General features: G+C 42.0%; 1 protein-coding gene across 1 annotated transcript in view; it reads right to left on the bottom strand.

The window, feature by feature from the left end:
* Positions 1-25,545, bottom strand: part of LOC120020551 (probable cation-transporting ATPase 13A3) — a 34,433-nt gene extending 8,888 nt beyond the window's left edge. The window contains exons 1-22 of the mRNA XM_038964259.1: positions 25,347-25,545; positions 13,567-13,643; positions 12,972-13,148; positions 11,209-11,388; positions 10,882-10,952; positions 10,632-10,715; positions 10,086-10,155; positions 9,427-9,561; positions 8,919-8,991; positions 8,289-8,420; positions 7,873-8,040; positions 7,070-7,227; positions 6,484-6,672; positions 6,155-6,216; positions 5,260-5,410; positions 2,472-2,594; positions 2,348-2,365; positions 2,052-2,205; positions 1,759-1,879; positions 1,430-1,554; positions 896-1,062; positions 496-636 (exon numbers count right to left, since the gene is read on the bottom strand). Of these exons, the coding sequence (XP_038820187.1) occupies positions 496-636; positions 896-1,062; positions 1,430-1,554; positions 1,759-1,879; positions 2,052-2,205; positions 2,348-2,365; positions 2,472-2,594; positions 5,260-5,410; positions 6,155-6,216; positions 6,484-6,672; positions 7,070-7,227; positions 7,873-8,040; positions 8,289-8,420; positions 8,919-8,991; positions 9,427-9,561; positions 10,086-10,155; positions 10,632-10,715; positions 10,882-10,952; positions 11,209-11,388; positions 12,972-13,148; positions 13,567-13,617 (2,550 nt within the window). The 5' untranslated portion in view covers positions 13,618-13,643; positions 25,347-25,545. The remainder of the gene's footprint in view (positions 1-495; positions 637-895; positions 1,063-1,429; positions 1,555-1,758; positions 1,880-2,051; positions 2,206-2,347; positions 2,366-2,471; positions 2,595-5,259; positions 5,411-6,154; positions 6,217-6,483; positions 6,673-7,069; positions 7,228-7,872; positions 8,041-8,288; positions 8,421-8,918; positions 8,992-9,426; positions 9,562-10,085; positions 10,156-10,631; positions 10,716-10,881; positions 10,953-11,208; positions 11,389-12,971; positions 13,149-13,566; positions 13,644-25,346) is intronic.
* Between the last annotated feature and the right edge of the window lie 321 nt (positions 25,546-25,866).

Here is a 25,866-nt window from a genome sequence, read left to right as displayed (position 1 = left end):
TTAGTGTGACTAAAGCTGCGTTTACACATGTAGCCCAATTCTGATCTTTTGCCCATTTATTGGCAAAAGAGCTGATCTGATTGGTCAAAAGACCAATGAGTGGAAAAATATCTGAATTCGGCTGCCTGTGTAAACACAGCCATGATGTCCGTAAGGGTTTACCATCTAGGTCAGGGGTGTCAAACTCATTCCACGGAGGGCCTAGTGTCTGCAGGTTTTTGGTTTTTCCTTTCAATAAAGCCCTAGACAACCAGGTGTGGGGAGTTCCTAACTAATTAGTGATGTTAATTCATCAATCAAGTACAAGGGAGGAGCGAAAACCCGCAGACACTCGGCCCCCCGTGGAATGAGTTTGACACCTGTGATCTAGGTATTACAAACCCAGCTCAGTTAAGGGAGGCACTGAACACTGGAATGTAGCAATTTAGTACACCTGTCATCCTACAGTCATTTCACTTCTATTGTCTGAACAGAGTGATGGAGTTTGGCACTGACCTTTTGGACTAGGTCAGGGAAGTGTTCGGTGATGACAGCAAAGGACCTGCCACTCATGGCAAAGTGGTAGCCCTGCTCCTGCTGCTTGTACTGCTCACCATAAGCCACATGGCCCACATCCTCAAGGCTGATTTCCACTGACTGGGGAACAATAGAGAAAAGGGGGACATGAACGGCCATGATGGATCATCAGTTGCAACAACATCAATGAGGAAAAGAGAAACTGTGTCCTTAGGCTACAATATACTGAATTTACACATACTGCGTTATTCATCCAGGGAGTACTTTTTAAATATAAAGATCTTGTTTCCAAGTGAGACTTGCTTAATTAACTCATATCCTGTCTTTATAGAATAGTTTAATATCAATCCATATCTTTTAATTACGTTTTTCCCCTCACCTCAACACGGTTGTCTTTGCTGGTGGCGTGGTTCTCTGTGTAGTGCCAATTGATCGTAGCAGGCTGGATGTCTTTGGGAGGTGTGGCGTCTGCTACGATGACCCTCTCATGAGGGGTTATCATCCCACAGTCTCTGGCTACTGATATAGCGGTTAGCATATTATCGCCTACAGTCAGACAGAGAGAGATGACAACAAGATGCAAAACAAGTTAAATGACTAACATGTAAAATGTAAAATGCAAAATGTAAGATTTAAAATGTAAGACACTCTACATTTTCATTGATATCAGTGTAGGTGTGGCAGCTAGTCGTAGTTAGCTTAGTCATTCCAAATGACATAATAGCAATTTATATGGCTTTGCAGTACTGATGGTTACTTCAGTGTAAAGTGCTGGTGGGACTATGGTATTGAATATTGGTAAGATTGGTACATGCTACAGTACAAAAAGGCACTAGCAAACCTAAACAATCTCCCAGAATTCTGACAACATTTTGTATTGTAGATGAAGACTGTATACGATTGGCTTATTCACCTGTAACCATCACAGTGCGGATGTTTGCACGTCGTAGGTCTTTTAAAACCCCAGCAGTCTCTTCCTTTAGCTTGTTTTGCATGATTATGAGCCCAAGGAACTCCATATTGGTCTCTATGAGATCTCTGACAGGTATGGAAAACAGATTAATTTATTAAAGAATCGGAATTTAGCCCACATAATCCAGCAAATAAAAAAGTTAGACTATTTGTGAAAGGGGAAGTTCACAAATTCACACATTCAAATGTCTTGAATCTTCTAACAATAAATAAGTCAGTTCTCACTCCTGTGATTCTACTCGGCACATTGTATTAAGCACACTGTACTACCTGTTGAGGTTCTGGACCTTGTGCCAGGAGAGTTTGGCCTCCAGCTGGCGATGGGCCAAGGCTATGACTCTGAATCCCTGCCTGGTGTAAGACTCCAGGGTCTCTGTGAAGCTCTCTGGTACTAGAGTAAGAGAAAATAATAATGAATTGTGTTATAGTCTATTAACCTGCAAGCATGTTCATGTAAATGCGTAGGCCTGTCTTGACAGTGCACATACAGGTGGGGTACTGGAATAGAAGCACATGTTCTGGCAAGCTGCTGCCTGGTAAGACTGAATAAAGGTCTAACTAACTTGTGTCCTCTGCGCAGAGGCTGGCCACAACCTCTGGCGCCCCCTTGAGGTAGGCGTCCATGCGCTTCTCCCCCAGCTTCCGGACCACCACACTCATCCTCTGTAGAGCTGACGAGAATGGAAACTGCCGGACGATCCCAATCTCATAGGACAACTGAGAGACCGCCGGCACAAGGTCAAACAAAATCCATTCAACCGTTCAACTTTTCACATTCATAAACAAATCCATTCACATACAAATCAATATTCAAGGAAGGAAAGAAAGATGCATTTGAAAAAGCTCTCACACTACTTACCGTCAGCTCAGACAGCTCCTAAAAACACAAAGGAGAAAAGAAGGGTTAAAGAACATAGTTAAGGTATATCTACCAGATATTGAGATGTAGCGAGGTAGGAGAGAGCATACTATGGATACTGTACCATGTTCTGTGCTAGATTGACTTCCTGGTTGACCTCTGGGAGCACCTGTTTGGGTGGCCGCACCACGGTGGGCATTATGGGATTGTGTAGGGCTGTTTCTTCCTCTGTTGGCTCCTCTAGAATCTGAACATTACAAACATTGGTGTTAAACAACATTAGTGACCCATTTGAAACCTGGCAGCCCCTTCTGACAGGCTAAACATGATTTAGACGGGTAACCCGGGGGCCAGTCTGCCATCTTGCCAAGGCAACGATGTAACATTGCTGAATGTAGAAACAGTCTTGGCACCAGTCGTAGGAATTTTGTGCTTATGTTAGCATGTCGGGGTTGCAGATAGCCTAGTGGTTAGAGCGTTGGACTAGAAACCGGAAGGTTGCAAGATCGAATCCCTGAGCTGACAAGGTCAAAATCTGTCGTTCTGCCCCTGAACAAGGCAGTTAACCCACTGTTCCTAGGCCATCATTGAAAATAAGAATTAGTTCTTATTAACTGACTTGCCTAGTTAAATAAAGGTAAAATATATATTTTTTAAATGTAGCATCTTCCAGCTATTCTGTTACCATAGCTCTAACAGAAAGAATCCCACTGCTGCCACTATCTGTCAATGTGTTTTGTGTTGTAGTCATGACATACAAAGATATGAAGAATGTGTCAGAGCATGTTTCAGTCAGCAACAGTACATATACAAGTTTGAACATTTCCATTTCCTGTGTATTACCAGTATGTGTAACACATTGCTACAGTATTATTACAGAAATGCAGTTAGCGTGTAGCATTGTTAGCATAACTAAACTGAACAAGTGTAGGAGAGATTATCATTCCAATATTGTCTTGGAGCCTCTACAACTCTTTCTCCACAACTCTTCATTGGAATCCCATTGACTTGGCTATCTACAAACTACACTGAATAACAATATAAAACACAACATGCAACAATTTCAACGATTTTATTGAGTTACAGTTCATATAAAGAAATCGGTCAATTGAAATAAATACATTAGGGCCTAATCTATGGATTTCACATGACTGGGAATTCAGATACGCATCTGTTGGTCACAGATACTTAAAAAAAAGGTATGGGCGTGGATCAGAAAACCAGTCAGTATCTGGTGTGACCACCATTTATTTGCCTAATGCAGCACAACACATCTCCTTCACATAGAGTTGATCAGGCTGTTGATTGTGGCCTGTGGAATGTTGTCCCACTCCTCTTCAATGGCTGTGCAAAGTTGCTGGATATTGGTGGGAACTGGATCACGCTGTCGTACACGTCGATCCAGAGCATCCCCAAACATACTCAATGGGTGACATGTCTGGGGAGTATGCAGGCCATGGAAGAACTGGGACATTTTCACTTCCAGGAATTGTGTACAGATCCTTGCGACATGGGGCTGTGCATTATCATGCTGAAACATGAGGTGATGGTGGCGGATGAAAGGCACAACAATGGGCCTCAGGATCTCATCACAGTATCTCTGTGCATTCAAATTGACATCAATAAAATGCAATTGTGTTCATTGTCTGTAGCTTATGCCTGCCCATAGCATAACCCCACCGCCACCATGGGGCGCTCTGTTCACAACGTTGACATCAGAAAACCGCTCGCCCACACGATGCCATACACGCTGTCTGCCATCTACCCAGTACAGTTGAAACCGGGATTCATCCGTGAAAAGCACACTTCTCCAGAGTGTCAGTGGCCACTGAAGGTGAGCATTTGCCCACTGAAGTCGGTTACGACGCAGTCAGGTCAAGACCCTGTTGAGGACGACGAGCACACAGATAAGCTTCCCCGACACAGTTTCTGACAGTTTGTGCAGAAATCCTTCGATTGTGCAAACCCAGTTTCATCACCTGTCCGGGTGGCTGGTCTCAGACTATGTTACAGGTAAAGAAGCCGGATGTGGAGGTCCTGGGCTGGCGTGGCTAAACGTGGTCTGGGTTTGAGAGGCCGGTTGGACGTACTGCCAAATTCTCTAAAACGACGTTGGAGGCGGCTTATGGTAGAGAAATTAACATTCAATTATCTGGCAAGAGGTCTGGTGGATATTCCTGCAGTCAGCATGCCAATTGCACGCTCCCTAAAAACTTGAGACATTAGTGGCGTTGTGTTGTGTGACAAAACTGCACATTTTAGAGTGGCCTTTTATTGCCTCCAACACGAGGTGCACCTGTGTAATGATCATGCTGTTTAATCAGCTTCTTGAAATGTTACGTATACTCCCGTTCCCCCTCTCTGGCGCTCGTTGTCACCAGTTTACTTATTATCACGCACACCTGCCACCATAGTTACGCGCCCCTGGACTCCACTCACCTGGACTCCATCACTTCTATGATAACCTCCCCTATATCTGTCACTCCCTTTGGTTCATTCCCCAGGGAGTATTAGTTATGTTTCTCATGTTCAGACGCTACTCTTGTTTTGTATTGTTCCATGTTTTTTGTATTATTAAATTCACCCCCTGTACTTGCTTCCTGACTCCCAGTGTCTGCATTACACCACATCTGTCAGGTGGATGGATTGTCTTGGCAAAGGAGAAATGCTCACGAACAGGGATGTAAACTAATTTGTGCACAACATTTGAGAGTAATAAGCTTTTTGTGCATATGGAACATTTCTGGGATCTTTTATTTCAGCTCATGAAACCAACACTTTACATGTTGTGTTTATAATTTTCTCCAGTATATAACAGAAACTACTGTAGGTTACAATATCCACACAGGAACAGAGACAGAGTCGGATAAAAACATTGCGACCACATCAAGACAGCATTGCGACCGACTGACCCAGCCTGTAGCGTTGAACATCTTGAGGTCCAGTGGGTCTCCGGAGAGTTCTCCCTCTAGCTTGGTCAGAGAGTGGCAAGTGGCCATGCAAGACACAAACGAGGACCTGACTAGGGTCTCATTGGCTGGGTCATCCTCTGGGGGAGAGAAACTGAGAGAAAGAAGTAGATTGAAAGCTGATCTAAGACCAATTTTGTGTTTTTCACCCACAGGGGGCTGCAGCTAAGTAAACGCGTGTAAATTGTGGGTTTCTGATTGAATAGCTTTAAAAAGGTAACTACAACATTATGTAAATGTGTAACTATCCCTTTAAAAAGGACAATCTGCAAATTGCTACATCCATTTTTGGCCCTACAAATTAATATGTACCCATTGAGTGTTGAGGAATTTAACTTATAAATACCTCATGAGCTTATTAGTTCAACTGCCGTACCCCATCAGAAACCAAAATATAAGCTTGTTTAACTCCAATGTTTATAAAACAAAGTAAATGTAAATAAACACTGTATAGCCTCAAAACATGGTTAGAACTATCATTTTTGATATCATGGATGGTCAGCCCTTGCATCCATATCTCTGTCTATGAATTTGAAATTGGTTACATTTCTCCAGCCCCACCCCTCAGCTTTTTACCAAAACAGTGGTGGGCTTTGTTATCGTTTCAACTGCTGATTGCCCCTTTAACGTACTGGGGGTTTCACGAGGGGACTAATGGGGTCACAGAGAAAGGACTGGGGGAAACAAAGGAGCTGTGGTATTCATCCACTGACTTCCCCATAACAATGGAGGGGTGAGAGACAGTAGATAACTGATACATGGTAGAAGAGAACATCTCTCCTTAGCCATAGTGGCCACGATGAGAAACATGGACACCTCATATCCCTCTCATTCTCACCTGCCATTTTCAACTCTCTGGATCCCCCAAAGGTCCAAACCATCTTCAGTGAGAGTACCAGTCTGTGTGAGGAGCCGGACAGTTACACAGAAATATACTGTAGCTTCATTATACAACTGTCAGCATTTGGTACCTGTGTGCTAGCTAAAGATTTCTGAATACTTTCATTTAAAATCACAGAATCATAGTTTTACAAAAACATACTACTAGATAGAGCAAAATGTTTCGATAGTGATTATAACAGCCTGATACTTGGCATGAAGTTTGATAGTTTGTGTTTACGTGGCATAGTGGGTACCTTGTCGAAGCAGACGAGGTATAGTGGGTACCTTGTCGAAGCAGACGAGGTTGAGTTGGCCACAGATGTTGATCCTCTGGGGGCTGATGCAGAAGATACCCACACGTTTCAGCCGGCGCTGGGCATAGACGATGCCAGCTGTCATGGCTGCAGGCAGCGCCGGGGGCACCGTGATGGTGATAATGTCCAGAGATTCAACCACTATGGTTTTGGCTGGAACCTGTTCGAAGAGAAGAACCTTCTAATAAGTTTGGCTGGAACCTGGACATGGAAAATACTCAATGAAATTGACAAACTGCAGACATAGGGAAACAACACTATTGCTGGACTTAACTGTCTCCATACTGATATTTTCTATTTTACTATGAGACGGTCATATTCTTCCAAAAAAGAGAATTGGTTGGAAATGGGCCATGCATGTTTAAATAATGGTAAATTCATACATTGTCAGAGGACTATTTTCACTCATTTAATACTAAGCCAAAAACACAGGATGGATACTACACATTGATTGTGGAGTGGGTAGGTGTAATGCTCTTTGAGTACTAGCGAAAAAAGCAGTACACAAATGCATACCGTTTTCAATGCCTGAACAGACAAACTGCAAAGTGCAGTACCTGGTTTATGATGCTGAGGACGATCGTGTAGATGAAGCCAATGCCGGCCACTCCCACCAGACAGAGCAGGAAGAGATAGGCATCTCTGTACAGCTTGAAGTCAGTGGGCTTGGGGTACAGGATGGAGCGCACCAGCTGGCCCTTCTCTGTGCTGAAACCTGACAGACAACAAATATTGGAAATAACCTAAATAGCATTTGAATTGATGAGCTACAGAGGGCCCTATTAACCCTTTAATTGAGTACATTTATCTCACATCCCGGTGGAAGCTGGGAGCCCATCCTCACCATGTCTCTCTCCACTGTTGTATTCTGGGAAGGTTGGTTTAAAACTGAATGCACACAAACACTTTGAGCTAGACCTATAACAACTTTATAGCCCTGTATAGGTCAGTTAACCTAGAGTCTGAGGCCCATGCACTAATACACATATGGTATATTTAAGCAATAATGTATGGGGGGTGTGTGGTATATGACCAATATACCACAACTAAGGGCTGTTCTTAAGCATGACGCAACGTGGAGTGCCTGGATACAGCCCTTAGCCCTGGTGTATTGGCCATATACCACATACCCCATAGGTGCCTTATTGCTATTATAAACTGGTTACCAACGTAATTGGAGCAGCAAAAAATGTTTTGTCATACCTGTGATATACGGTCTGATATACCACGGCTGTCAGCCAATCAGTATTCAGGGCTCGAACCACTCAGTTTATAATAGGTAATAAATGTGTATTAGGTGTATTAAGGTCAATGAAAAACAGCTCCATAACAGAAGACTGGAAACAATAAGTGGTCTCACCAGTCCTGACCACCACGGCCTTGACCAGTTCCCCGGTGTAGAAGCGGGTCTGAATGACGTGAGTGCCACAGAACAGCGTGTGTCTCTTGTGTTCCTCTATGCTATAGAGGCCAGCCCCATCTTCTCCTGAGCTGGGTAGGCTGGTCTTGGTGACAGGCACACTCTCACCTGGAGAGGACCAATAGAACGACTCTTTAAATATTATAGGTACACATAACCTGATTACACTACAATGGAACTATAGCAGCTTTTATTATAGCATATGGGGCCTGTTTTCCGGTCCCAGATTAAAGCTAGTCCTGAACCGAAAAAGCACTTTCAAATTAGTTTTCCCATTGAGCATGTTTTTTAGTCCAGGACAAGGCTTAATCCTGGCCCATAGTGTTCAAATTAAAGGAAGAACATTTTATAGTCACCTGTCAGCATGCTCTCGTTGACGATGCAGTTTCCATGAACCAACACGGCGTCACAGGGCATGATCATTCCATTGGCCGGGATGACGATGACATCACCAGGGACCAGCTCTGTGGACATGGCCTCCTCGACATCTGTGTTCAACACAACACCACAGGGGTATACTACAAAGCAGCAGCCAGCTAACTGTGATAAACAACCAGAAATAACTATGGATTTTCTGTTTCATTAAGAAAGCTAAACTAAATAAATAAAAAAGTTATTTAAATACATTTAGGCAAGTTAGCTGGCTAACTCCTTGATCTGGTTTGTAGTATACCCCTCTGGTCAGATGACGAACCCATAACAAGCAGCATAGTCCAGAAGGAGGACTTGTTTTTCCTTCACAATCAACAATTTAAAATAAATAAATAAATACAAATATGTAATAAAAGATGTAGGATGAAATTATACCATTATCAAGTACACATTGTCAACCATTATCAAATACACATAATCAATGTAATACTTCAAAAGTGTAACCGAAACAATGGAAAGGAGGAAGCCACTAATAAAATGCAATTGTAGATGAATAATAATGAATACACTACATTCATCTCTATAGAGCCAGTCTTATCAGGCCTGTTACATACCGAGCGTCCCTCTGCACACTGAGACACGTACAATACTGTGGGTCGCCACCATGTCATGCAGCATGATGTATTGCTGTAAGCAGAGAAAAAGAGAATCCATTAAAATAAACATAAGCTAAACAACACAGAAGTAATCTATTAAAAACAAAAAAAATATGTTTTAAGTGAGAATTGGTTTGAACCCGAAAAAATGAAATTCATGAGCACCACAATGCCTATTCGACCCATGCTCTACCAAGGCTTTCCAGCTCACAGCTTTGACCTACTACAGTAGCTATGTTGGTATTGTACTTCAAACTATGTGTAGGCAGGTTGCTTAGGATTCAACCCTTCTCCTATATGATGGTAGGGAGATTTGAAGTTAACGCTAGCGCCCCCCCCACAATAATAACTATTCTGTCAATGCCAAGGAATGAGTAACATTTAACTTCGATAACTCAGATTGAAAGGCAACATGGCTGCCACTTCCGCTACATGAGGAAGTGCTTAGTCTAGGACGATCACCCACCTTCTTGACGGTGTACAGCGAGGTAGCTATGGATATGACAGACATGAAGACTATGGCAGCGGCGTAGTAGTAATACTGTTCAATGCTCCACAGAATCACGCTGAAGAGCTGGAATATGTAGAACGGATTCAGGACCTGAGGATGAAAGAATTAATATGGGAAAAAAGTGGGAAATTATTGAGCTAGTTTCATCCTATGCAGCTTTATTGTCAAATTTATGATTGTTTTATTGTTATTTAATGGATTGTTATTATCAGATGAGTCATTGGAAAATAAGCAGCGTTTACTCTAAGGCAGTGGTTCCCAACTCCGGTCCTTGGGTATCCCCAACAGTACATATTTTTATTGTAGCCCCGGACAAGCACACCTGATTCAACTTGTCAACAAATCTTCAGGCCCTCAATGAGTTGAATCAGGTACGTTTGTCCGGGGGCTACAACACAAATATGTGTGCTGTTGGGTGTACTCGAGGACTGGAGTTGGGAACCACTGCTCTAAGGTACAGTAGTTATTCCTAGCCATGTGACCTGACCCGTAAAAACTCTGGGGCCTAGTTGAAGACTATAAATAGGCTCCAGGGTTTTTCCAGATCAGCTGATCAAGAAAAACTCCAGGTCATACTTGTTGTTGTGTGAGAGAAGATGTATCCAGTAACCTACCTCTTTTATGAGTAGCTTGAACACAGATGGCACCCTAACTGCTATCTCATTCACTTCAAAGAACAGTCTCCTGTTGAAACCGGATTAGAAACCATTAGCATTTTTGCCAGCTTTCTCACACGCCAAAGGGCCAAAGTGTTCAAATACCGGTATGCACTGTATGCTTGTGCCGACTAGCCAGTCTTAGCTGTACATTCAGAGATAAATTCCAACATTCAAAAGAGGCGTTGGCCCCAATGAGATTCAAGAACAGGTGGTGTGTGTAATAGTGCCTGTAGGAACAGGGATGATTATGCCTATGTGTAAGGTAGAGGTACAGCAGAGGAGGCTGGTGGGAGGAGCTATAGGAGGAAGGGGCTCATTGTAATGGCTGGAATGGAATAAATGGAAAGGTATTAAACACAAACATATGGAAACCACGTTTGACTCCATTCCTTTCATGCCATTTTGGCCATTACAATGAGCATGTCCTCCTATAGCTCCTCCCACTGGTCTCTTCTTATGTACTGTGTATGGAAGTAGAGAGTTGTGGGTAATGTAGGCTACCTGTAGTCCTGAAGTAGTTTGCTGAGACCAGAGCTGTGGTCAGTGTGGATGCTGGAACAAGTCACCCTGACATCCTCCAAACCTCTAGAAGAGCAGCACACACAGTCACCTCCATGGTAATACTGTATACTTACCACCTTTCATATAAGGATGATAGAGAATGTCCATGTTTTAAAAGTAGCTGGACAATTACACATGTATGGGGGTTACTGAAGTCTTACGTAATGTGATTTTGCAATAGGGCTCTTACTTAAACACTTCAAAATTCTGAAGCAGATCATTCCAGTAGTATTTTGTGCTGTGGTGGGTGAAGTAGCAAACCTGATAGAAAGAGAGATGTAGTCAGAAAACCAAGCAATGTTCAGAAATCAACTGAGAGGGCTTTGGATCTGTATCCATCACTTCATGCGTCTCAATAATCTTGGATACCTTCCTTCCCTTGTGTCCTTTCCTCCAGGACCACTGATCTGTAAATTTCACCCATCAGTTGTCTTGAAGGAAAGGACATGAAGGGAGAGAGCCATTCAAGACAACTGGGACAGTGTTTGTTAATGAATATCAGAGGCCATTGCCTTACCTGAACTGGCTGGATATGGATGTATTTTCCCTGATGTTCATCTTGGAGGGCACTGAAGGAGTGTATACTGTCCCCATTAGGTATGTGCAGAGGGCTTAGGAGATCGACACCGTCAAAGGGTCTCTTTCCAGGGGCTAGCATCACATGTACCTTGGCCCGGAACCACCTCCTAAACTCGTCCTGTTAGAATTGAACCAATGTCAAGTCATCCAGTTAACATTGTCCCCAGGATAAATTGCGCACAGCACATGGACTTCGAGCTTGGGGAGGATGTGAATACCATCCATTTGATGCTGTAAGACAGTGATATTAGTGATTAAGCAGACTGACTCTTCAGTAGAGAAATGGTTATTGTAAATTACAATTTGTAATGTAGTCTCAAGCCAATGTTATCTTTACTGTTAGGGCAGAGTAGTTTATTTTTTATTTTTTTGGGGGGGGGGGGTAGATCAGCTTTAATATTGCGGATAGATTGTAGCTTCCATCAATGTAATTGTCTGCATAATTTCCAATCTCCCATATATTTATGGGGTATATATATACCCCAGTATCTGGAGCATCAGCATTTGTGGGTTCGATTACAGGCTCAAAATGGCCAGAAACAAATAACTTTCTTCTAAAACTCAGTCTATTCTTGTTCATCTTCAGTTTCTTGGCCATTTCTCACATGGAATAGCCTTCATTTCTCAGAACAAGAATAGACTGACGAGTTTAAGAAGAAAGGTCTTTGTTTCTGGCCATTTTGAGCCTGTAATCGAACCCACAAATGCTGATGCTCCAGATACTCAACTACTCTAAAGAAGGCCAGTTGTATTGCTTCTTTAAATCAGGACAACTGTTTTCAGCTGTGCAAACATAACTGCAAAAGGGTTTTTAATGATCAATTAGCCTTTTAAAATTATAAACTTGGATTAGCTAACACAACGTGCCATTGGAACACAGGAGTGATGGTTGCTGATAATGGGCCTCTGTACAACTATGTAGATATTCCATAAAACATCAGCCGTTTCCAGCTACAATAGTCATTTACAACATTAACAATGTCTACACTGTATTTCTGATCAATTTGATGTTATTTTAATGGACAAAAAAAAAAGTGCTTTCTTTCAAAAACAAGGACCCCAAACTTTTGAACAGTAGTGTACATACATACATACATACATACATACTCACATACATACATATATATATATATAAACATGCATACATACATATATTTTTAAAATATATTTTATTTTATAATTTCCCTCAAACCCTACCACCCCTCCCCTAATTGGAGTAAACAACAACCCTTAGGCTTCCGCTTCCAGCTTTATACGTACTATATACATTTTACGGACACAATCTATTTTACAGTAGTTATATTTTGTTTGTTTTTAGTTCTGGCCTTCCTCTATTTCTGATGTTCATCCAGTTGTATTTGCTATATCTTTTTAACTGTGCTATATTTCACAACATTTTTACAGACACAGTATATTTTACATGTGTTATCTTGTTATTAGTCCCACCCTTCAGCTCCATTCAATCCATCTCATCCATCTCATCTAACACCATCCACATTGGATTTCTATTTGCTATATATTTTTCATCTGTGCTGTGATGTTTCACAAAAGTTATGAACCTTTCTATTCTAATATTTTCTACTGATTGTAAATTAAAGATAAACATTTTTGCGAAAAGTTTTATTATATTATGGAACGATTGACTAGGACTTTTCAAATCACCCAGTGAAAGGTTATCTTTGGTGAGTAAGATTAGTGTACCGTGGATCTTAGCAGCAGTGTCTGGGCCTCCCTGATGAAGGGGGTCCGTGTGCAGGTCCCTCTCACTCCCCACTCAGGCAGCCAATAGAGCACCAGAAGCAGCAGCCCCCCGGTGCACACCGCCCCAACGGCCACCAGAACCATCTTCCAGGGGCACGGCCGGTAACCCCACACCTCCTACAGACACACAATGAGATTGTGGCACATGTTGGGTCAGAGAGCAACATTTGTCTGTAACACCTCTTGGATGGAAGCTCAGCTACTCTAGCCCCTACCCCAGGCACTTCTTAAAGGACCCGCCCCTTTTCAATTTTCACCTAAAATGACATACCCAAATCTAAGGAAGTATTAGATCAATATTAGCTAGCTATATCACGCCACCTGCTAGGCTATGCTAGCGCAGCGGTAATCAGTATGGTATATACACAAGGCTAAGCCTAGATGGTCTTTCACTATATATGCTTACACGTAGTATCCAGTCATCTCTGATCTACATAAAAACCCTAGCTGGGCCCTAGGGGTAGGATCTTGGCTCTTGACGGAGTTATGGTCTTTGGACAGGCATGCATGATATGGTGTTTGTTCAGTCACTCACCATCTCGTCCTCCAGACCCTGGTTGATGATCTTCACGTCATTCTTCTCCATCCTTTCAGAAGTGTTTAAAGGTCTCACTGAAACAACAGGGAACATCTTACTCAGCGTCTTGGAATTGTTTGCCATTGTAAATATTCCTGTTTGGGTAGCATGTTGGATTTTGTCTCGTTATGTTTGAATTGAAGCTGCGGTATTTGACTTGAAACCAAAGGATCCGAAAACCTGTTCTACCTTGGCACTATCACCTTTGCCTGCGGCAGTTTAGGCCCGGAATGCTGTCAAGCCCTTTTTGACAAACGCGCGGGTTTAATGTGCTTTACATTACAAGATGGCGCCGAGAGAGATGGCAGCTTCACTTCAAGTCCTTAGGAAACTGTGGAGTATTTTTTTTAAATGTATTATTTTTTACATTGTTGGCCCAGAAAACTTTAAGTGTTATTACATACAGCCGGGAAGAACTATTGGATATCAGAGAGACGTCAACTTACCAGCACAACCAGCACTACAACCAGGAATACGACTTTCCCAAAGCAGATCCCAGGATATTTGAACTGATTCCAGAGGCCGACCCAAAACAACACCGTCAGAGGAGAGGGTGCAGGAGCGGTCTTCTAGTGAGGCTTTGGATGCGCGCACACCACCCACCGCTTCCGAGTATATTACTAGCTAATGTCCAGTCCCTAGTTAACAAACTAGACGAAATTATGGCAAGAGTTGCTTTCCAAAGAGATATCCGGGATTGTAACATACTCTGTTTCACGGGTGACATGGCTAGCTGGGGACATACTGTCGGAGTCCGTACAGCCAACGGGATTTTCAGTGCATTACCCCGCCCTTCTGGTAAGAAGAAGGGCGGGGGTGTATGTTTCATAATTAACGACTCATGGTGTAATTGTAACAACATACAAGAACTCAAGTCCTTTTGTTCACCTGACATAGAATTCCTTACAAATCAAATGCCGACCGTATTATCTCCCAAGAGAACTCTCCTCGGTTATCGTCACAGCCGTGTATATCCCCCCGCAAGCGGATACCAAGACGGCCGTCAAGGAACTTCACTGGACTTTATGCAAACTGGAAACCATATATTCTGAGGCTGCATTTATTGTAGCTGGGGATTTTAACAAAGCTAATCTGAGAACAATACCTAAATTCTATCAGCATATCAATTGCAGTACACGAGCGAGTAACACACTCGACCACTGCTTCTCTAACTTCCGCGATGCATACAAGGCCCTCCCCCGCCCTACTTTTGGCAAATCCCCTCCCCTCCTATAGGCAGGAACTAAAGCAGGAAGCACCCGTGCTTAGGTCTATCCAACGCTGGTCTGACCAATCGGATCCCATGCTTCAAGATTGCTTCGATCACGTGGACTGGGATATGTTCCGGGTAGCCTCAGACAATAACTTCGACGTATACGCTGACTCAGTGAGCGAGTTTATAAGGAAGTGTATAGGAGATGTTGTACCCACTGTGACTATTAAAACCTTCCCTAACCAGAAACCGTGGATTGATGGCAGCATTCGTGCAAAACTGAAAGCACGTACCACCACATTTAATCATGGCAACGCGACTGGAAACATGACCGAATACATACAGTGTAGTTATTCCCTCCTTAAGGCAATCAAACAAGCAAAGCATCAGTATAGAGACAAAGTGGAGTCGCAATTCAACAGCTCAAATATGAGACATATGTGGCAGGGTCTACAGACAATCACGGATTACAAAAAGAAAACCAGCCCAGTCGCTAACAAAGACCGTGGGCTCTCCTTCTCCGTGGCTGACGTGAATAAAACATTCAAACGTGTTAACCCTCGCAAGGCTGCCGGCCCAGACGTCATCCCTAGTCACATCCTCAGAGCATGCGCAGACCAGCTGGCTGGTGTGTTTACGGACATATTCAATCAATCCCTATCCCAGTCTGCTGTCCCTACCATTGTTCCTGCTCCCAAGAAAGCTAAATGACTAGGGTTGCAAAGGGTCCGTAACTTCCTGAATTTTTCCGGAAATCTTCTACGGGAAGTAACTTCTCTAGGGTAGGGGGCAGCGTTCGGAATTTTGGATGAAATGCATGCCCAAATTAAACTGCCTGTTTCTCGGGCCCTGGAGATATGATATGCATATAACTGATAGATTTGGATAGAAAACACTCTAAAGTTTCCAAAACTGTTACAATAGTGTCAATAGTGTGAGTATAACAGAACTGATTTCGCAGGCGAAAACCTGAGAAAAATCCATTCAGGAAGTAGTTTTGTTTTTTGTTTTTGTAGTTTTCTATTCAATGCCATTACAGTATCCATTGACTTAGGACTCAACTTGCAGTTTCTATGCCTTCCACTAGATGTCAACAGTCTTTAGAAAGTGTTTCAGTCTTGTATTCTGAAAAATGAGGAAGTAAGAGCAGACTGAATGAGTGGACCCTAAAGTTTCACGGAGCTTTTTCCTGCGCACAACCGAGAGAGTGCGTTTCTTGTTTACATTTTATATTGACGACGTTATTGTCCGGTTGAAATATTATTGATTATTTAGGCTAAAAACAACCTGAGGTTTGAATATAAACATCGTTTGACATGTTTCTATGAACTTTACGGATACAATTTGGATTTTTTTGTCTTCCTGTTTTGACTGCGTTTGAGCCTGTGGATTACTGAAGAAAACACGGGAACAAAACTGAGGTTTTTGGGTATAAAGAGACTGTATCTAACAAAAGGAAGATTTATTGAGTAAATGAATGTCTGCTGAGTGCAACCATATGAAGATCATCAAAGGTAAGGGATTCATTTTATCTCTATTTCTAAATTGTGTAACTGTTCTATCTGGCTGGCTACTGTTTGTAATGATTTGTCTAGTGGGCTATGTTCTCAAATAATCGTAAGGTATGCTTTCGCCGTAAAGCATTTTTTAAATCTGACACCGTGGTTGGATTTACAAGCAGTTAATCTTTAAACCTATGTAAAATATGTTTTGTTTTCTGAATTTTTATAATGAGTATTTCTGTATTTGAATTAGGCACCCAGCAGTTTCACTGGCTGTTGAAGAGGTGGGACGCTACCATCTCACGTGCCCAAGAGAGGTTAAGCCCTGGAATTTGGGGAAATTTGCTTAAATTAATCAAATAAGATTGCTTTATAACAGTGAACCTTTTTTGTGGGATACACAAGGCAATTCAAGGTCTTGTGGCATATCTTGGTTAAACTATCCCCAATGCAATGGGATCGCAACCATCTGCATGCAGTGCATTATTCCATCACATGTGCAGTGTACTCCTCCATCACATGTACAGCTGAATCGCAAGATCTTGCACACTAATGAGATGCTATTGAGCCCACACTACTACACTGTCTGAGCCAAGGACTACATGCTTTCTGTTAAGTTTTAATTACAATACTGGGTGGGGTGAATATATCTTATATGACATACATTATTTTTTGTTAACGAGTAAATAGTAGCCTACAGCAAAGTGTGTTTAAATAATTTCTAACTTGTGGGTTTTAGCTTGCTTGAGCCTGCTAACTGAGGAGTGTTAATTCACCTGTTTCCATACATGTTTCATTTTAAAACATTTATCTTACAAAGGAGTTGTTTTAATCTAATTGCTTAACTATTTATCTGTACATGGAATTGTATTTGTTGTTTTTTTACTCATTTTTTTCTAATCTTTACAGGAAAATGGTGTAACGGAATTCTTCGTCCTCCTCTGACGAGGAGTAAGAAATGTCGGACCAAGATGCAGCGTAGTGAGTATCCATTTTAATCGGAATACTTGAAACAAACAAACAAAATAACGAATAAACGAACGAAGACGAAACAGTCCCGTAAAGTGACAATACAAACACAGGAACACAGTAACAGGAACATTCACCCACAACCCACAATACAAAACAGGCTACCTAAATATGGTTCCCAATCAGAGACAACAACTAACACCTGCCTCTGATTGAGAACCATATCAGGCCAAACACATAGAAATAGACAAACTAGACATACAACATAGAATGCCCACTCAGATCACACCCTGACCAAACAAAACATAGAATCATACAAAGCAAACTATGGTCAGGGCGTGACAAATGCCACGGGCACTATCTGATGTGTGGAGACATTTCACTGCAGCTAATGTAGAAGGAAAAGCTGTGTACATTTGCAAATACTGTTCCAAATCATATGTGAAAAATGCAACAAAGATGCAGAATCATCTGGCCAAGTGCATAAAGTGCTCACATCACACCCATTGTCTGTGCTGCTCATGAATTGAATCTGCTCCTCAAGGACATCATGGCACTGAAAACAATGGATACACTCTACAAGAGAGCCAAGGAAATGGTTAGGTATGTGAAGGGTCATCAAGTTATAGCAGCAATCTACCTCACCAAGCAAAGTGAGAAGAATAAGATCACCACATTGAAGCTGCCCAGCAACACCCGTTGGGGTGGTGTTGTCATCATCATGTTTGACAGTCTCCTGGAGGGGAAGGAGTCTCTCCAAGAAATGGCCATATCACAGTCTGCCGATATGGACAGGCCCATCAAGAGGATCCTCCTGGATGATGTATTTTGGGAGAAAGTGGTACCTATAGCAGTAGCCATTGCATGGATTGAGGGAGACAATGCCATCCTGTCTGATGTTCAGACTCTGCTTGCAGATGTAAGAGAATAAATCTGTACTGCCCTGCCCACTTCACTGTTGCTCCAAGCAGAGGAAACTTCAGTTCTGAAATACATCAAAAGGCGTGAAGACTACTACTGCCTGAAGCTCATACATGCCGCAGCGTACATGTTGGACCCCAAGTATGCTGGCAAGAGCATCCTGTCTGGTGCAGAGACCAACAAAGCCTATGGTGTCATCACTACCGTGTCTCACCACCTTGGCCTGGATGAGGGCAAGGTTCTTGGCAGTCTGGCGAAGTACACTTCCAAGCAAGGTCTTTGGGATGGAGATGCAATATGGCAGTCGTGCCAACATATCGCATCAGCCACCTGGTGGAAGGGACTTTGTGGATCTGAGGCTCTTTCCCTTGTTGCCTCCATCATCCTCCAAATCCCACCAACATCAGCCGCGTCAGAGCGCAACTGGTCCTTGTTTGGGAACACACCCCAAAGCATGCAACAGGCTGACCAATACAAGGGTCGAAAAATTGGTCGCCATCCGGGCAAATTTGAGGCTTTTTGAGCCTGACAACGAGCCATCCTCAACAAGGTTGGAAAGTGACAGTGAAGATGAGGCCTCAGAGTCTGATGTTGAAGAGGTGAACATTGAGGAGGTCCAGGGAGAAGACATGGAAGCCTGAGAGAAAGGCAACCATTTTTTAAATCTTTTCTTTTACAGATGTACAGATGTATGATGAAAACGTTTTTGGGAGATGCGATGGATCATTGGGGATCATTCAATATTCCCTTTCTTTTGTTGGTCAGTGAAATCATCCCATGTGAAGAATCAACTAATTTAATTGAATTTCAATTCGTAAAAAAAAAGATATTCTTTGATTTCTATTGAATCATTTGCAATTGTCTACTTATGATAACGTAAAAGGTTTATGTTTCTGTCTCCATATGATATGGAAAATATATCCAATGCAAAAAAACATCTACATTTAAATGGTATTAATATTAATTCCCATATATTTTCATTAATTCCCATACATTCCCGTTAATTCCCATATATTCCCGTTAATTCCCACAGAACGTTTCCACCTCTGAAGATTCCCCAAAATCTGCAATCCTATAAATGACTATGGCCCCGTAGCAATCACTTCGGTCATCATGAAGTGCTTTGAGAGACTGGTCAAGGATCATATCACCTCCACCCTACCTGTCACCCTAGACCCACTCCAATTTGCTTAACGCCCCAATAGGTCCACAGACGTTGCAATCGCCATCACACTGCCCACTGCCCTATCCCATCTGGACAAGAGGAATACCTATGTAAGAATGCTGTTCAATGACTACAGCTCAGCATTCAACACCATAGTACCCTCCAAGCTCATCATTAAGCTCGAGACCCTGGGTCTCGACACCGCCCTGTGTAACTGGGTCCTAGACTTCCTGACGGGCTGCCCCGCAGGTGGTGAAGGTAGGAAACAACATCTTCATTCTGCTAATCCTCAACACTGGGGCCCAGAAGGGTGCGTACTCAGCCCTCTCCTGTACTCCCTGTTCACCCATGATTGCGTGGCCATGCACGCCTCCAACTCAATCATCAAGTTTGCAGACGACACTACACTGGTAGGCTTGATCACCAACAACGACGAGACAGCCTACAGGGAGGAGGTGAGGGCCATCGGAGTGTGGTTTCAGGAAAATAACCTCTCACTCAATGTCAGCAAAACAAACGAGATGATCGTGGACTTCAGGAAACAGCAAAGGGAGCACCCCCCTATCCACATCGACAGGACAGCAGCGAAGAAGGTGGAAAGTTAAGTTCCTCGGTGTACATACCAGACAAACTGAAATGGTCCACGCACACAGACAGTGTGGTGAAGAAGGCGCAACAGCGCCTCTTCAACCTCAGGAGGCTGAAAAAGATTGGGCTTGTCACCCAAAGCCCTCACCAACTTGTCTGTCAAGGTAGGCACTAATTTAAGTTTGTTTTGCTTGACTTAGTATGCAAGGGGAAAACGTGAGTCACCCACTTTCAGTAACATGCACTTGACTTTCTTTTGAGAAATTAAAAATCAAGATCAAGCGAGCTTTTGCCCTACTGCTCCACAGCAGTACAAAGAAAACAAATAAAAGCTTACAGACACTCCTTGATGATAATAAGAACACAATGTAACAAAACAAATCAAAAAACAGAAATAAATAAGTCATCTCAGATATGGTTGAATTGGAAAGTGCTCTGTTGCACAATTGAGAGCATCCTGTCAGGCTGTATCATCGCCTGGTATGACAACTGCACCGCCCACAACCGCAGGGCTCTCCAGAGGGTGGTGCGATCTGCACAACTCATCACCGGGGGCAAACTACCTGCCCTCCATGACACCTACAACACCCGATGTCACAGGAAGGCAAAAAAGATCATCAAGGACAATAACCACCCGCGCCAGTACCTGTTCACCCCGCTTCCATCCAGAAGGCGAGGTCAGTACAGGTGCATCAAAGCTGGGACAGAGAGATTGAAAAGGCCATCAGATTGTTAAACAGCCATCACTAGCACAGAGAGGCAGCTGCCTATCTACAGACTTGATATCATTGGCCACTTTAATAAATAGAACACTAGTCACTTTAATACCACTTTAATAATGTTTACATATCTCGGATAACTCATCTCATATGTACTGTATCCTTCACTATCTATTCTTTACTATCTATTGCATCTTAGCCGCTCGGTTACTGCTCATCCATATATTTTATACTTATATGTTCTCATCCCATTCCTTCACTAGATTGTGTGTATTAGGTTTTGTTTTGGAATTGTTAGATATTACCTGTTAGATACTCCTACACTGTCGGATCTAGAAGAATAAGCATTTCGCTACACTCACAATAACATCTGCTAACCATGTGCATGTGACCAATAAAATTTTATTTGAATAACTAACATTATTGACTGACTGAAACTAATCTCAGACCTCCATTAAGAAATGCTGTCAGCTCTTCAATACTGTCTGTGTCAATAAAGATGAATGGATTCAGGACACCTACGCCTCGCTCTCAGAAAGCTCAACACCTTCTTTGCCCGTTTAGAGGAAAACAGAGCTGCCAACGTGGGCCACGCCGCTCACGAGGACTCTGTGTACTCTGGATCTTTTGACACAACTGTCTTGTGAAGAGGGCACGACAAGTCCTCAACTGGCAGCTTCATTAAATAATACCCACAGAACACCAATCTCAAAGTCAACAGTGAAGAGGTGACTCCGGGACGCTGGCCTTCAGGCAGAGTTGCAAAGAAAAAGCCATATCTCAGACTGGCCAATAAAAAGAAAAGATTAAGATGGGCAAAAGAACACAGACATCAGACAGAGGAACTCTGCCTAGAAGGCCAGGATCCCAGCGTCGCCTCTTCGCTGTTGACGTTGAGACTGGTGTTTTGCGGGTACTATTTAATGAAGCTGCCAGTTGAAGACTTGTGAGGCGTCTGTTTCTCAAACTAGACACTAATGTACTTGTCCTCTTGCTCAGTTGTGCACCGGGGTCTCCCACTCCTCTTTCTATTCTGGTTAGAGCCAGTTAGCGCTGTTCTGTGAAGGAAGTAGTACACAGCGTTGTACGAGATCTTCAGTTTCTTGGCAATTTCTCGCATGGAATAGCCTTCATTTCTCAGAACAAGAATAGACTGACGAGTTTCAGAAGAAAGATCTTTGTTTCTGGCCATTTTGAGCCTGTAATCGAACCCACAAATGCTGATGCTCCAGATACTCAACTAGTCTGAAGAAGGCCAGTTTTATTGCTTCTTTAATCAGGACAACAGTTTTCAGCTGTGCTAACATAATTGCAAAAGGGTTTCCTAATGATCAATTATTCTTAAAATTATAAACTTGGATTAGCTAACAACGTGACATTGGAACACAGGAGTGATGTTTGCTGATAATGGGCCTCTGTATGCCTATGTAGATATTACATAAAAATCAGCCGTTTTCAGCTACAATAGTAATTTACAACATTAACAATGTCTACACTGTATTTCTGATCAATTTGATGTTATTTTAAAATGGACAAAAAATTTACTTTTCTTTCAAAAACAAGGAAATGTCTAAGTGACCCCAAACTTTTGAAAAGTAGTGTACATATATATTTATATTCCGGACTCTGACATCGCTCGTTCTGACATGTCTTAATTTCTTGTTCTTTCTTTTGTTTTTTTCTTTTTGGATTATGTGTGTATTGTTATTGTATTGCTAAATATTGCTGCATTGTTGGAGCTAGAAACAGAAGCATTTCCCTGCACCTGCGATAACATCTGCAAAACGCTGTATGCAACCAATAAACATAGATTTTCATAAAGATGCTGCAGCTTGTAGATTTTGCATTCCATCAAGAAGAGGTTTTAAGTTGACGCCCTACTTCCTCATGCCAGAGGGAACATGGTTCAAGTAGGCTGGAGAGAGGTAACACAGTCTTAACCAATCACGATAGTAACAACAAAATCATATAGTTGGTGTGAAGAGAACATGTAAAATGAGAGCACTTTTGGTGTAAACATTCTAACAGTGAAAAGGGTGTTTTTCCTAGCTTCTTTACATTTAGTTGATGATTAGTCAGCTCTTCTTTACAGACGCCAACTACCAACAATAAAGGCAGGCTTTTGGCAGTGGAAGAAGCTTGAAAGAATGTAAAACACACTACTTAAGATATTGTCACCTTCTTCCTTACTAAAAGCTGGTGACCTTTGCCTAAAAGTGATATCCTCTTTTTTCTGTCTTGTTCAAGACCTGACTCTTCTGTTCGGTCATTTCATTTAGTCAACATTAAGCATTTCTACTGAAATAGTGGACCATTCTGCATCAGAAGCATTTTTAACTATATTTTAAGGCTGGATGTGCTCAATCACAATACAGTAACTATAGTAAGGAGAAAATGACTCCAAATGTCACTTAAATGGTGATCTGTGTGAATCCTGACTACATTTTTGTTTAATTTACGATTCACAGTCAGAACATTATCAAATACATTGTATAAAGCCCCTTTTACATCAGTCGTTGTCAGTCCAAGTGCTTTACAGATACCCAGCCTAAAACCCCATTGAGCAAGCAATACAGAAGCAGAAGCACTGTGGGCAGGAAAAACTCCCTAGTTGGCAGGAACATACAGTAGGAAGAAACCTAAAGAGGAACCAGGCACCGAGGGGTGGTCAGCCCTCTTCGGACTTTTCCAGGTAGACATTTAATTTAAAGAAATGTTAAACATTTTATTTAACCTTTATTTAACTAGGCAAGTCACTTAAGAACAAAATCTTATTTACAATGACGGCCTACCCTGGCCAAACCCGGACGACGCTGGGCCAATTGTGCGCCGCCCTATGGGACTCCCAATCACGGCCGCATGTGATACATCCTGGATATGAACCAGGGACTGTAGTGACGCCTCTTGCACTGAGATGCAGTGCCTTAGACCGCTGAGTACATGTGGCCATTAAGGCCAGATTGCTTTTCAAGATGTTCAAAAGTTCATAGATGACCAGCAGGGCCAGATAATAACCATAATGGCTATAGAGCGTGCAAACTTTTCACGACCCTTAAGGTCGGGTTAGGGTTCTAAGTATATAGCCTACAAAAGAAGGGGACCTTTGGCCGGTGAGGTTTTGTGCATTTGCCTATAACTTATTATAAGTTACGTGAACATGCAACTGATAACTGATCAAAAACCATGTCTACTACCCTGATTTGATAAGAGATGGACTTCCAACTTTATTTCACCAGTAAAAGTAATAGTAGGGTAATTCCACCAATTTGGTGTAACTTGGTCAAAAAAAACATTTGTTTAACATTCTGTCATAAAGAACCCATGTTCAACTTTACATAATAAGGTTACATTTTTTTTAAATGACTAGAGTAAGTGCCAAATAAAGTAACAGGGTTGATGATGTCTTCTTAAATAAGCCATAAATCCCCTTGTGACAAGGGGAATGGAAGCTTGTTGTGTGCAACAGGGAGTGGCAATTGAATGCAGACTTCACAAAAAAATGAAACTGTTAAAACATTTCTAGCCTGTCAATCTATGGGTAACAGGGTTGATATTTTATGCTCGACCCACTCAGTTTTCCACCACAAAACACCCGTACATTGCCAAAAAGAGTAGAACCAGTGTTTACTCTATGATTTCACTATTAGATGTTTCTTTTGAAAAGAACATGTATATTTTTATTTTATTTATTTAACCTTTATTTTACTTGGTTAAGAACAAGTTCTTATTTACAATGACGGCCTAGGAACAGGGGGGTTAACTGCCTTGTTCAGGGGAAGAGGAAGGAATAGCTTCACCATATTAAAATGAGAGTTCAGTTCACCTAACAGGGTTGACCTTAAAATGAGGGACAGACATAAATGAACGACTAATCACATGAAATTAATAATAAATCTTCAGAAATTACTTTGTCAGAGCAATAAAATAGCATGGGCTTTACAATGATGGTGAACTTGGAGACAGATGGGGATTCAAATATTCCTAGAAGTGACACAGGGTTGGAGGGACAAGCCTTTATTCATATAAAAAATATATTTTCTTGAGTTATCCATGAGGTCTATAATAAAGGGCACTTCATTTAATATAACAGGCTTGGTGCACAATTTGTACTTAAAATATCAAAGAGACGCAAAAGTCACTCTTTTCGTGGAACGACCCAGCAGTAATGGTGGTCTACTACGTTACAGTAGGAGATAATACCAACCACTTTAAATCTAGCAGTCACTTTCATTAGTTATTGTACACACCAGTCACTGTTAGGGGCAAAAGTGTTTATTTTTGTGTCTATTATTTAAAATTGTTTGAAGTAAAATAATAAACATTATCATCGTAATTTCTAGACAATTTGTAATCTATTTTAAAAACCTATTCAATAAAGTATTTGAAAGTCCACACATGGTAAATACTGAGTTTAGAGAAATATTTACCATTAGGTTACTTCACTACTGGTATATCCCACACAAGAAAAGTTAGAGCTTTCTGGATTCCTTGCACGACAGTTAGAGTGTAACGTTATCTGTTCAAACATTCCCCAATAGTACATGCTACAGTTGTAACGTTGTAACAGAGCTGTATGACGTAAGACAACATGTTTTTATCTCGCTGGGTCTTGTTATATGTTCGATATTATTTTTTTATTTCTAAACATTTAAAATACTCACCAGAACCCTCTGGCCTCTTGCTGTCAGAAATCACTCATATTGCGGGAAAAATACGGATTCAGAATTTCACCGCGCACAAATGTCTTCTACAATTTATGTGGCCTGTAAAGTGTCCACAGAAAGGGCGCGTGTGCAATATTGACAATGTGCTGTGGTATATTCCATGCGCGTACAGACCGTCCGAAACTGGTTCATTCAAGACCATTGAGGAGGAAGTGAAAAACAGGATGTGAGGACACATTTTGCGTACGCCTATTTTCTCCCATTATCTTATTATTTCCTATCGCCGTCAAACCCCTCTGGGATAGTTAAAACCAGACGGAAGAGGAAGCGAGAAGTCCCTTACCATTTTTTCTGGTTCATTTACAGTCAGTTGTCGCGTTCAAGACAACTGGGAACTCGGGGAAAAAACGTGGTCCGATTGACACAAATCGTTTTGAACGGTCATCCAACTCGGAATTTCACGTCGAAAATTCGGGCGTTTCTAGAGCTCATACTTTCCGACCTGAAGATCACTGAC

This window comes from Salvelinus namaycush, chromosome 25 (genome assembly GCF_016432855.1).
Source record: "Salvelinus namaycush isolate Seneca chromosome 25, SaNama_1.0, whole genome shotgun sequence".
NCBI classification, from domain to species: domain Eukaryota; kingdom Metazoa; phylum Chordata; class Actinopteri; order Salmoniformes; family Salmonidae; genus Salvelinus; species Salvelinus namaycush.
This window is presented reverse-complemented; position numbering and strand designations above follow the sequence as displayed.